This window comes from Macaca fascicularis, chromosome 1 (assembly GCF_037993035.2).
Source record: "Macaca fascicularis isolate 582-1 chromosome 1, T2T-MFA8v1.1".
Taxonomy (NCBI): Eukaryota; Metazoa; Chordata; class Mammalia; order Primates; family Cercopithecidae; genus Macaca; species Macaca fascicularis.
The window spans coordinates 139,890,376-139,904,252 of NC_088375.1; the positions used below are offsets into that span (position 1 = coordinate 139,890,376).

General features: G+C 44.6%; 1 protein-coding gene across 2 annotated transcripts; it reads left to right on the forward strand.

Moving 5' to 3' along the window:
- The first annotated feature begins 696 nt into the window (after positions 1–696).
- On the forward strand, positions 697–13,273 carry F3 (coagulation factor III, tissue factor). Of its 2 annotated transcripts, XM_005542666.4 has the most exons (6): positions 697–919; positions 2,087–2,198; positions 6,263–6,462; positions 9,211–9,389; positions 9,997–10,159; positions 11,849–13,273. In XM_005542666.4, the coding sequence occupies exons 1-6, from the start codon at positions 820–822 to the stop codon at positions 11,983–11,985; spliced, it is 891 nt and encodes a 296-aa protein (XP_005542723.2). In that variant the 5' UTR covers positions 697–819; the 3' UTR covers positions 11,986–13,273. The 2 variants fall into 2 exon arrangements, with proteins under 2 accessions (XP_005542723.2, XP_005542724.2); XM_005542667.4 differs by lacking the exon at positions 9,997–10,159 and having other exon boundaries at positions 11,849–13,144.
- The last annotated feature ends 604 nt before the right edge of the window (positions 13,274–13,877 follow it).

Here is a 13,877-nt window from a genome sequence, read left to right on the forward strand (position 1 = left end):
CAGGTCACATCGTGGCTGACTCCGGCATTCGCACCGCCTTTCTCCTGTGCGACCCGCTAAGGGCCCCGCGAGGTGGGCAGGCCAGGTATTCTTGACCCTCGTGGGGTAGAAGAAGCCATCGTGGCTGGGAGAGCGCCCTGCTCACCGCCACACGTTTACTTCGCTGCAGGTCCCGAGCCTCAGCCCCAGGTGGGCAAAGCGCCCGGGAAATGCCCTCCGCTACCCGAGCGGAGCCCAGAGCCCGTGCTTTCTATTAAAGGTTGTAGATGCCGCCGCTCCCACTTTATCACCAAATGGAAGGGAAGAATCCTTCCAAGGCGCCCTCCCTTTCCTGCCATAGACCTGCAGCCCACCTAAGCTGCACGTCGGAGTCGCGGGCCTGGGTGAATCCGGGGGCCTTGGGGGACCCGGGCCCCCGCCGCACCTAGACCCGCCTGCGTCCCCCAGGGCAGCTCCGCGCTCGGCAGTGCGGTTGAATCACTGGGGTGAGTCACCCCTTGCAGGGTCCCGGAGTTTCCTACCGGGAGGAGGCGGGGCAGGGGTGTGGACTCGCCGGGGGCCGCCCACCGCGACGGCGAGTGACCCAGGCCGGGGGCGGGGAGTCAGGAGGAGCGGCGGGGGCGGGCGCCGGGGGCGGGCAGAGGCGCGGGAAAGCTGGCTGCCGGCCCTTTATAGCGCGCGGGGCACCGGCTCGCCAAGACTCCGGGCTCCCGGCACCCCCTCGCACTCCCTCTGGCCGGCCCAGGGCGCCTGCAGCCCAACCTCCCCAGCCTCCGGGACGCCACGGAACCCGCTCGATATCGCGGTCAACTCGTAGACATGGAGACCCCTGCCTGGCCCCGGGTCCCGCACCCCGAGACCGCAGTCGCTCGGACGCTCCTGCTCGGCTGGGTCTTCGCCCAGGTGGCCGGCGCTTCAGGTGAGTGGCACTGGCCCCTGGAAGCCCGGGGCGCGCCACACGCAGGAGGGAGGAGACAGTCCCGGCTGGCAGCGGGCTCGTCCTGGTTCCCTGGGGCGCCCATGTTGCCCCCCGCGCCTATGGGACTCGGCTGCGTTCACCCTGCCGGGCTTGAATGAACCCAGTCCCTTGGGCGCCGGCGGGAGTTGCAGGGAGGGAGTTGGCGCCCCAGACCCCGCTGCCCCTTCTGCTAGAGAGTTTTGCTCTGGGTGTCCAAGTAATTGGACTGTTGTTGCATAAGCGGACTTTTGGCTCCCGCTTTAACTCTGGGGAAAGGGCTTCCCAGTGATTCGCGACCTTCAATATAATAGAACTTGGGCTTGCGTCTGCACGTGTTGGCGTGCAGAGGTTTGGATATTATCTTTCATTATATGTGCATCTTCCCTTAATAAAGAGCGTCCCTGCTCTTTTCCTGGCCATCTTTGTTCTAGATTTGGGTAGAGGCAATCCAAACGGGCTGGACTGCTGCTTAGATTGGAGCAGGTACAACGTTGTGCATGCCCCGTATTTCTACGCGGTGTTCGGTACGGCGTGGAGACTGGGACCTGCTGCGTACTGGCAAAGCACACCTTCATAATAAATTATCCTGATCCAATATAGCCGACGGTGTGACAGACCACACGAACATGGGTCTCCTTGGAAGTTTCAAGATAGAGACATTTCAGATAAAAATGGAAAAAGTGAAGTTTGACTTTTTTCATTTGTATGCAGTCCTAACTCTTGTCACACGTGTGGGATTTGCCTTTTTTCCATAACTTACTGAAAACCCTTCCTGGCGGGCTGAAGCTGACTCTTCCTGAGCTGAGTCCTGGACGGGCACACTGATGGCTCTGGGCTCTTCCTGGTCAAGTTATAACAAGGCTTTGCCCATGAATAATTTCAAACGAAAATGTCAAGATCCTTGCCGGTGTCCTGGGATTACAAGGTGAATCTTGTCATGAAGAAATTCTAGGTCTAGAAAAAATTTGAAGATTCTTTTTCTCTTGATAATTCACTAATGAAGCTTTTGTTGCTGAAAAATAAAAAGTGAGGTTTATGGTGATGTCAGGTGGGAAGGTGTTTTATACATCAACACAGTCGAATGCTGAGAAATGCATGTAATAACAGCTGTTTCTCTGTTGCTTAAAGGCACTACAAATACTGTGGCAGCATATAATTTAACTTGGAAATCAACTAATTTCAAGACAATTTTGGAGTGGGAACCCAAACCCATCAATCAAGTCTACACTGTTCAAATAAGGTAAGCTAGGTACAAAAAAAGAAAATTAAGCGTTTTGATGTTTCTACTCTCCTATGCTGAACATTCATGTTCTTAAAGCTGATTATTGGAAGAAATTATTTAACAGATGACAAAGAAGAAGGGATTCGTGGCAATTCGCTGGCCGGTGTCATACTCTATTAGGCCTGCAACATTTCCAGACCTTAAACTGATAGAACATTTTAATTGTTTTAATTGTTTCTGGAAATGATGGGAGAGTTCCTAAGTGAAGTATGAACTGTGGAGAGGTGAACCTTCTTGAGTAGGCACTGAAGTGTGCTTTGGGTCATGATAGATTAGTTGATCTCATCTAAACATTGATGTCTTTTTCTGTTGCCGTCTAGACTGTGAACCATGTCTAACACCTTAGGGAAGAGGTGGGGAGGAATACCAATGTATGCATTGCCCTTAAGCAGTGTTTGATTCATTCATCTCTGGACTCCATGAATCGAAATTTGGCAGTATACATGATCTTAGTGGAGGAGGCCAAATGTGTGACTCACGGAGCCTGGCAGAGCAGAAATACTCCGCTGTCTGTACCCTCTGGGTCTGGGGTGGCTCTGCTTCTTGGTGCCTCAACTCTGATTGGCAGCTGTCCCCAGGAGCCGATAATTTAGCATATTCAATCTAAAGGTTATGTCTTCCTTGATGGTTTTCACCATATTCTTGGCAAGTTTTTGGTTTTTGAAATGTTCTAGGAGGCTTGGTAGAGATCTTATGAAATAGAGAATAGCTGTTGTGGAAATTATTTTAATGCTAATTATGTAAAGTACAAAAGTAGCACCAGCTAAAACGAAAGGTATTTTGTTGTTCTGTTTTGTTTTAGCTTGTGCCAGGCTTTTTACAGCATTAGGAATGCAACTTCTAGATACGATGGATATTTTAAGTGAATGTTCTTGTTTTTCAAAATGAACTTCATGACAGCAGTTGCCAAACCAGCAGGGAGAACTTGCCTGCATATGTGCATGCATGTGTGGATATGTGTGGGGGCGCGGAGAGAAAGATGAAGGAATTTCATAACCTGAAATAATGATTACAGTTCTGGTCAAACTTGTCAATTCAGATTTCACCAATTGAGAATTAGTAATTAATTTCTCTGATACAGGCCTGAAGTTTACCTTGGTAAACACTTTCCTTCTAGATGGTAAAAATTAGATTTTGAGAGGAATGCTTACCTCCTAAATATATTCAATCTAATATTTGAGGGACATGTGGGAATATATTTATGATTCACCTGCTTTTTAAACATAAGCCTTTGTTAACTGTAAGTTCTTGAACTTTATAAGGCTGCTGTTATTTAAGTGAGCACAGCTCCTGTTCTGCAAACATCAGAGCGCAGGGCTACAGCTTGGGGGATGCCAGCCGACTCAGGGTGGTCCTGTGGACTGGACAATCCCTTGCTGCTGTGCTGGAGGGCCTGGGAGCTTTTCATCAGCCTGCGCCTGAAGTGTGCACTCTTCTTACCCACCCCAGGAATAAATGAGATTCCTGGTTAAAAAGGACCAGAGCAGTCATTTTTACAGATGAGGAAACTGTTGCTCTGGAAAGTGAGGGATTTATTCATGACTACACTGATGGTAAGTGCCCATGTCAGGTCTGGAACCAAGGTCTACCCAGTATCCACACACCCCTTGGGTGGCTCTGCTACAGTCTGATGGGAGGCCGCAAAGCAGGAGGAAGAAGGAAAGCCTTGCCCACTGAATCTCCTCAGTGGGGCTTCCTCCCTGCCTGTTTTCCCTCCCTACAGTTAGCATCTTAAGCAGCTGCCCCTCTTCCCTCCCCACTGCTCTCACTACTGCAGCCTGGCTCCAGCCACCGGACACTACTGCTGTGCAGAAGCCCCTACTTTGAGCTCCAACTGCATTTTTCACCTTTGCTAACAGTTTTCAGTGGTGGTTGGGAAATGTTATTGGCTTAAGCCTTAGCACAAACCATCACCTGTGATATTCATTCCATAGAAATGTTCTGAATTCTAAAGCTGAATTTACAAAGCTTCTGAAAAACAACCTGCAACCAAATTAGTGACTGAATTTTTTAGTCAACTCAGAATTCCAAATCAGAGGGTTTTGCAATGCCTGGAAGAACCTTGGAGGCTTTTAAAGTGTTAATGCTATTAATGGCATTAAGAGGGATTTTCTACAGAACTGTCCCTTCATTACCTGTTTACACAGTTACTACTTACCATGGTACTGTGTAAATCCTTGTGCTAAATTTTGCTGTAGAGTATGTGGTCCCTGCTGTGAGCTGGAAGGAACCAAATACTGTATCTGTATGGTACATAGAAAGCCCTAGGAGACTTTCTCCTGTTATCTGAACAACTATTTGCTGTAGTGATAAAAAGGAAACAGCGTAGTCTCATTTGCTTTTTGAAATGGAAATGATATAATAAAACACATTTTGGTCATTCTGGAACAAAATGACTCTCTCCTTTTATCACATAAAATTAAATAAATAGAAACCAAAATATTTCAATATCAATCTTAGTTTGTGCACTTTAGGATAAAGAATGTGTTTACCCAAATCCTTTTGGCCTGGTTACTTAGTTCAGATTTTGAAAGAAAATATATTTATGGCTTTTATGTGTGAATTTAGACAATGGAATTCACATGATGCCTTGTTTTCCTCAAGATTATGTATTAATTCAACCTGTAAATACAAACCATCTAATAGTCAGCGAGACCCTACAGCCCTGTTGCTTGACAGAGCACACAAGGGCACGCACCCCTCGTACCAGGCCGACTGTGTTCATATTAACAGCATCATGGAGGAACTCATGCTGGGGGACAGGGGAGGGAGATGTAAATGCTCAGCAGGGAGATCTGGAGATTCCTGGAGCAGGTGGAGTTGGGACCTGGCCTTGAACGATGGGTCTGCCTCTGGTAGTCAGGAATGCCAAAGGGAAGAGCAGCATAACTGTCACTTTCCATGGGACAGAAGTGTGTGAATCAAGTTGCAGTGACACTTCACCTATTTATTATTTTGGTCATTTAGAAGAATTTCATTTTAGAAGTCCTTTAAATCATTTACCCTTCAATGACGTCTCGCAAAAGAATGATCTGTCTTTAGTTTTTTAGTTTCAGACTTTGTTAGACAGATACTACCTGTACTGTCATTCTGTAATCTTGGTTGGGATGGATTCGCATCTTGCAAAAGCAGGGGAGGCATGTAGTATAATGGGGCAAACAGACCCAGCTCTGCCACTGGTTAGGTATGTGACCTTCTGCAAGTTGCTTAGTGTCTGTGAGCTTCAATGTCCTCACGGATAAGAAAGATCCAATACCTTCTTGGAAGGATTATATCAAATGAAGTAACATGAGTAAACGGTCCAGTAGAGTACCTGGCATATAGTGGAGTCAATGAATGATTAATAATAGCATTAATAGTGGTCATGAGAGAATATATGTATAACATGTTATTATGTAGACTATTTTACATAGAATATAGAACGTGATATAACAAACAATGTAATATGATATAATAAGTAGACTATAGTAAACAACCTCACTTTGTCTCAGTTGCCTCCTCTTGATGGAAAACTGCTCTTTCTGCCCTGTAACCGTGACAGAGCATCTACATTCTAAGAAAGATATTTAACAAAATGGTTAAGAGTACAGATCCACGAGTCAAATAGCTATCTGGTTCAAAGTCCAGCTGTGTGATTTTGAGCTAGTCACCCAATCTCACTTTGTCTCAGTTGCCTCATTTGTAAAAACAGGGCAAATTACAGAGCCATCCCCTGGGTTGCTATGAGGACTCAAACATGCATCCCAAGTGCTCAGTGTTGCTAGGTATGATGACTCACACCTGTAAATTCAGCACTTTGGGGGGCCAAAACAGAAGGATCAGCCTGGGCAACATAGCAAGACCCCATCTCTACAAAACAATGTTTTAAAAAAAGCAAAGTGCTTGCACAGTAACTGCATCATTAGTGTTGATCGTAGGGCTCCTGATGTTAGCACAGAATGCCACAGCCAGGAAGCAGTCTATCTTATTGAGTGCAAATTGTAATGTTCCATTTATTTTTCTTCCTTCTTTTCTTTCTTTAGTACTAAGTCAGGGGATTGGAAAAGCAAATGCTTTTACACAGCAGACACAGAGTGTGACCTCACTGATGAGATTGTGAAGGATGTGAAGCAGACGTACTTGGCACGGGTCTTCTCCTACCCGGCAGGGCATGTGGAGAGCACAGGTTCTACGGAGGAGCCTCCATATGAGAACTCTCCAGAGTTCACACCTTACCTGGAGAGTAAGTCGCTTGGGCTGTACCACTGTTCATTCTTGTTATAAACGTCTGAATATTCTTGTGATCTGATACCTTTAGGGGCTACTAAATTAAAAATATTTACTATTTTTTTCTCGGAAACTGGTATGTAACACAGCCCTCTTCACACATTCCAGATGTGGCAGGAGGTTCACAGAATAAGAACTTTGGAGCTGATGACAGTGTCATCAAGTAACTTTCTCCCCGAGTCTGTCCCCAGACCCTGTTACTGTCCTCAGTAACCACCTGAATGTGTGTTGGGAGAGGGCAGGCCAGGGAAGGGGGTAGGGATAGGAAATCCACCAAGGCCGGGGTTTTAGCTTTTCCCTATATGTATCATATATCCTGATTTTTCTGTCCCATTATCATACCAAAAATCCCAGTTGAGGATTTTTCCCAAATGGTCATAAATCGATGAGGAAAGTCCATGGCTTCCCTCTGAGCCCATCATTAGCCTAATCATGCTGACCTTTTCCAATCACTTGGCCGTGATTTGAGTTCCATGGTGTGCCAGCACCTGCCCAGCCATCGGCCTGTCACCCTCGTTCTGCTTTTGGGAAGGTGGACTACTTTCCTCCTCAGCCTTTGCCCCTGTAAGCTGGCCCTAGGAGCCAGTAAGAGAATGAAGAGAATTCCTGTCAGGTAGGAGATTTAAATTCTTTTGCCGCAACTGTGGCTCTGATCTAGGCATTTCAGATAAACGCGTGTAGCACATTGAGTAGAGTGACATGAGCTTCTCTTGTAGGGCCAGCTGGTTAGAATGAAGGTGTTGTGTTAGTGTTAGGCCCAGCGAGAGAGAACAGTTTCTCAAGGTAGGAAAGGTGGAGAAGGGGGGGGACAGACAACCAACCAGCCATCCTCCTCTGCTATCTACTTTGAGGGTTGAAATAGAGGGCCTGACCCTAGGTGAATGTGGCTGCCTTCCCAGAGCCCCCATTTGCAAAACCCTCCAGACCCCTGGGTGCTTCTGCCTGTGTCTCTTGTGGCACCAGGCAAGAATGTAGCGGCGTCAGCAGTCCCTCTGGTGACTGCGGCATGGTTGACATTCCTTTCCCGCCTAGTTAATGGCATCCTCATGATTCTCTTTTATATTAATAGTTCTTGAGTTTTTTGTAAGCTACTTCAAATCCTTTGTTGGTGCAAGATAGAAAATATTTTATATGTTTGTTTTGCATGTGCACATGCATATTTGGCCTGTGAATTGATGTTTGTTTTCCTGTCATTTAACCAAAGCATATGAGATAATTGAGCCATTGTAGAGACCCAGTGGTTAAATTGGCTTCTCGAGGTACCAAGGACATTTCCTGGGCTTTCTCATAGCCCTACATTTTTTTGGACCTAAAATGTTATAGTTTATGCTACCACCCTGTTCGATATAGTAGCCACTAGCCACATGTGGCTGTTGACCACTTGAAATAATGGCTAATGCTGTAAGTATAAAGTATACACTGGAACTTAAGAAGTATAGAATATCTCAAAAATTTTTAATATTGATTACATGTTAAAATGATTATATTCCAGATATATGCAGTTGACTCAAGCAATGCATGGCTGAGAGGCACCGACTCCCTGTGCAGTTGAAAATCCGAGTATAACTTTTAACTCTCCAAAAACTTAACTACTGATAGTCTGTGTATTACTTGACCGTTGACTGGAGCCTTACCAATAAGACAAACAGTCAATTAACACATATTTCATATGTTACGTGCATTATATCCTGTATTCTTACAATAAAGTAAGCTAGAGGAAAGAAAATGTTATTAAGAAAATTATAAGGAAGAGAGGCTGGGCATGGTAGCTCACGCCTGTAATCTCAGCACTTTGGGATGCTAAGGCGGGTGGATTACTTGAGGTCAGGAGTTCAAGACCAGCCTGGCCAACATGGTAGAACCCCATCTCTACTAAAAATACAAAAATTAGCTGGGCATGGTTGTGGGTGCCTGTAATCCCAGTTACTCGGGAGGCTGAGGCAGGAGAATCATTTCAACCCAGGTGGAGGAGGTTGCAATGAACTGAGATTGTGCCACTGCACTCCAGCCTGGGTGACAGAACGAGACTCTGTCAAAAAAAAAAAAAAAAGGAAGGAAGGAAGAAAGAGAGAGAGAGAGAGAAAGAAAGAAAAAAGAAAGAAAGAAAAGACGATTATAAGGAAGACAAAATATATTCACTATTAATTAAGCAGAAGTGGATCATCATAAAGGTGTTCATCCTCGTCATCTTCATGTTGAGTAGGCTGAGGATGAGGAGGAGGACAAGGAAGAGGAGGAAGAGGAGGAAGAGGAGGAAGAGGAGGAAGAGGAGGGGCCATGGCAGGAGAAGAGGTGGAGGAGGTAGAAGGAGGCAGGCACACTTGGTGTAACTTTTATTGAAAAAAATTTGCGTATAAGTGGATCCACAGAGTTCAAACCCATGTTGTTCAGGGGTCAACTGTCCTTGGTTAACTAAAATGTATTATGAAAATTAATTTCACCTGTTCCTTTTTACTTTTTCTAATGTGACTACCAGAAAATTTAAAATGATATCTGAGGCTCCATTGTCTTCCCCTTGGACAGCACTGCCACAGAATGTCTCAGGATTCAGCTCCGGGCTGCCACGCCTGCTTCTCTCAGGCAGCTGGTTCTATGTAGATGTTTTATATGAGAGATAATTAAGTTGTCAATTATGAAAATGAAACAGGATTTGACTTTGTACATAATTCTTTGGTTCTAACCAAGCTCATTTCCTTTGTGTCAGCAAACCTCGGACAGCCAACAATTCAGAGTTTTGAACAAGTGGGAACAAAAGTGAATGTGACAGTACAAGATGAATGGACTTTAGTTAGAAGGAACGACACTTTCCTAAGCCTCCGGGATGTTTTTGGCAAGGACTTAATTTATACACTCTATTATTGGAAATCTTCAAGTTCGGGAAAGGTGAGCATTTTTTAATTTGTTTTTATGACCTGTTTTAAATTGTGGATACTTGGGTTTTACAGCCCATTTCTTCCCCAATTCAAAAAAAGCAGAACAGGGTTGTTGAGAAGGTGGTGGAGTAGAAGGGGGAGCACCCACTGTGGGGAGGGGTGGACAACAGGCCTGGTCTTACCTGTGACTCTCCATTACCTTGTGACTCTGGGCAGGGCCCCCGCAGAGTCCCAGGTTCCTCAGCCAACCGCTGGATCCGGCCATCTCTAAAGGTCCCCCACACTCACATTTCTCCCTCTATTGAGGATCCCGGGCACAAAATGTGTTTTTGGTTCAATGCATAATACTCCCTTCCTTTTTCTTTTACTGCAGATATCTTCTAAAGGGGCTAAATAGGGCTCAATATACCTAAATTGGATCTTCTCAGTCTTGGAAAAGGCATTATTAGCAGTGATCAAGGGAAACTGATTAGCGAAGTCACTTCTAATCCTTCACGTGTCAGCTATGTTCATGTACACTTTGCTTAGAACCTAGGTTTTTACTTCTGCAGTGACTTAAGGAAGGGGAAAGAATTGACTCTGAGCCCAGATGAATTAAGAACTCTATCTTTTTACAGAAAACAGCCAAAACAAACACTAATGAGTTTTTGATTGATGTGGATAAAGGAGAAAACTACTGTTTCAGTGTTCAAGCAGTGATTCCCTCCCGAAGAACAGCTAACCGGAAGAGTACAGACAGCCCCGTCGAGTGTATGGGCCATGAGAAAGGGGAATCCAGAGGTGAGTGGCTCTGCTTGCGTGGGAGTGTGGGTGCCTTCTGGAGGAGTAGCTCCACCCTCAGGGCTGGGATGTACTTCCTTGGTTAAATATTCAGGAAGACAAACTGCCTGGAGGTTTTTTTGTTGTTGCTTGTTTTGGTTTTGATTTTGCTCTTGGTACTCTTAAGATTTTGGACATTTAGAAATGCTTCTGTGTTGTTTGAGCCCTTGTGTTAGCAAGGGTTTTCTTGAGCACCTACCATGTGCTAAGCCCTCTGCTGAGCCCTGGATACACAAACTATGTTTAGGACTTAGCATCAAGTCACAGATTTCCCTGGGCATTTTTTCATGCTTAAATTCTAATTCTGGGGTGGCTTCTGGACCAGCTGCAGCAGGACCCGGTAGACATTTGTGAGTACCCTCTGTTGCCACAGAGGCTATAGAGTCTAACCCATAAAGGGAAGGGATTGAGTATATCAGATATACCCGCATGCATGTGTGCATATGGCTGACACGTGTGTATCCACGCGTGTGCAGATGTTGGGAGCTCAGGCACATTGTGCGGGGAACGGTCCCTAACCGGAAGTGCTGTGGGCATTCAGACGTACAGGAAGCTGCAAGACTGTGCATCTCGCTCCATGCCTTACGAGGAAAGTATTCTGAGTACTTTCAGTGAAGAAAAGAGTCAGGGGATATAAACGATGGCTTATGCAGGGTGTGGTCGCTCACACCTGTAGTCCCAGCACTTTGGGAGGCCCAGGCTGGCAAATCTCTTGAGGTCAGGAGTTTGGGACCAGCCTGGCCAACATGATAAAACTCCAGCTCTATTAAAAATACATAAAGTAGCTGGGCATGGTTGCACGTGTCTGTAGTTCCAGCTACTCAGGAAGTTGAGGCAGGAGAATTGCTTGAATCTAGGAGGCGGAGGCTGAAGTGAGCTGAGATTGCATCACTGCACTCCAGTCTGGGTGACAGAGCAAGACTCCATCTCAAAAAAAAAAAAAAAAGAAAAGAAATGATGGCCTAGCTCCAGGTGAAGATGATATTTGAACATTTTAAAACACTTTAAATAAACTGTTCTCTCCTGTTTATTGCCACTGATGGGAGAGGTTTCTCTTTGCCTCTGGTCCTGCTTCCCTCTGGGCCATCCTACCCACAGCCTTCAGTCATTGTCCTAAAGCCTGGCTCTAATTCCAGTGCCTCTCCTTTTGTGCACACACACACTTGTCTGCTTCCTCGGCCCTTCTCTATCTTGGAGAGGCATTTCAAATGCCCCTTCCAGCAGGAAGCCTTCCTACTGCACCAACTAGTTACTATCTCTTCTTCACCTGAATCCTGGTAGCACTTTGGATATCCCACTTTGCACTTAGGGTTCACCTTCTACTATAATCATTGCCATCAATCTCAGCATCATTTTTAGGCACTTCTTTCCAGCCGTTGTTCTTACCTCCAACTACATATCTTTTCTGGACTGCACATTATTCAATTTATTAAATACCCATTAAATGTGTTTAGCCATTGTCAATTACTCTGAAACGTTCAGGGTTTGACAAATTCTTTCCTAATCTAAGTGTGGTGGAAAGAGTGAAAGAAAGAAATTTCAAATTGCACAAAAATAGGATGGTGTAATTTGGGGTTATGCCCTCAATTTTGCCCACTGATAAATGGGATTTGAGCTCACCAAGTTGACTAGATGCCCTTTATTTTTCAGAAATATTCTATATCATTGGAGCTGTGGTATTTGTGGTCATCATCCTTGTCATCATCCTGGCTATATCTCTACACAAGTGTAAAAAGGCAAGAGTGGGGCGGAGCTGGAAGGAGAACTCCCCACTGAATGTTGCATAAAGGAAGCACCATTGGAGCTACTGCAAATGCTGTATTGCACTGTGACCGAGAACTTTTAAGAGAATAGAATACATGGAAACACAAATGAGTATTTCGGAGCATGAAGACCCTGGAGTTCAAAAAAAGCTCTTGATATGACCTATTACTACCATTAGCATTCTGGTTTTGACATCAGCATTAGTCACTTTGAAATGTAACGAATGGTACTACAACCAATTCCAAGTTTTAATTTTAACACTATGGCACCTTTTGCACATAACATGCTTTAGATTATATATTCCGCACTCAAGGAGTAACCAGGTCATCCAAGCAAAAACAAATGAGAAAATGCCTTAAAAAATCCTGGGTGGACTTTTGAAAAGCTTTTTTTTTTTTTGCTTTTTTTTTTTTTTTTTTTGAGATAGAGTCTCGCTCTGTTGCCCAGGCTGGAGTGCAGTGACATGATCTCGACTCACTGCACCCTCCATCTCTTGGGTTCAAGCAATTCTCTGCCTCAGTCTCCCGAGTAACTGGGATTACAGGCACCCGCCACCACGCCCGGCTAATTTTTGTATTTTTAGTAGAGATGGGGTTTCACCATCTTGACCAGGCTGGTCTTGAATTCCTGACCTCAGGTGATCCACCCACCTCGGCCTCCCAAAGTGCTAGGATTACAGGCGTGAACCACTGTGCCCAGCCAAAAAGCTTTTGAGAGGCTGACTTCAATCCATGTAGGAAAGTAAAATGGAAATTGGGTGAATTTCTAGGACTTTTCTAACATATGTCTGTAATATAGTGTTTAGGTTCTTTTTTTTTTTCAGGAATACATTTGGAAATTCAAAACAATTGGCAGACTTTGTATGAATGTGTTAAGTGCGGGAGACGTCGGTATTCTGGGCACCTTCCTATATGCTTTACAGTCTGCACTTTAACTGACTGAAGTGGCGTTAAACATTTGAGAGCTAACTCTATTTTTATAAGACTACTATACAAACTACAGAGTTTATGATTTAAGGTACTCAAAGCTTCTATGGTTGACATTGTATGTATAATTTTTTAAAGGGTTTTCTATATGGGGATTTTTCTATTTATATAGGTAATATTGTTCTATTTGTATATATTGAGATAATTTATTTAATATACTTTTATATAAATAAAGGTGACTGGGAATTGTTACTTATTCGATCTTCCATTTATTATTTATGTATGGTTTGGTGTTTGTATTAGCTCTACTACAGTAAATGACTAAAATTGTCAGTGGCTTATAACAACGTATCTTTTTCACTTACAATACATTTTGGTGACTGTAGGCTGACTGCACCTCTTCTCAATGTCTTCTCATTGTAGGATGCAAACCAATGGAGAAGCCCCTAATTAGGTCAGGGCAGAGGGAAAAACAAAAAACTGGTAGAAACCAGCAACCACAGCTTCAAGCTTTAAGCCCATCTCCTACTCTTCTGCTCTGTACGGGCCCATTGTCACTTCTGTTCACATGCTGCTGCCCCAAGCAAGTGACCAAGCCTGACAATACTTTGCCTACTGGAGTCACCACAAGGCACATGACAGGGGGCAGGGATGTGGTCTTACAGGGAAGGGAAAAGATAATGCTCTCTACTGCAGACTTGGAGAGATTTCTTTCCATTGGCAGTAGTTTGACTAATTGGAGATGAGAAAAAAAGAAACATTCTTGGGATGATTGTAGTGAAAGAAAATTAGGTAAAAGGACAATATAGGATAGAGAGAGATCAAGTGGAATGAGATCTCTAGAGTCAATTAAAAGCAAGCTAGATCGAGAGCTTTTGGAGGGCAGGGACTGGGCCTAGCTCATGGTTTATAGCTTTTGAGGGTGACTGCACAGTGGACTCAGTCATGGCTGAATTGAGTTGACTTTATTATCTCTAGAATGTAGTTAT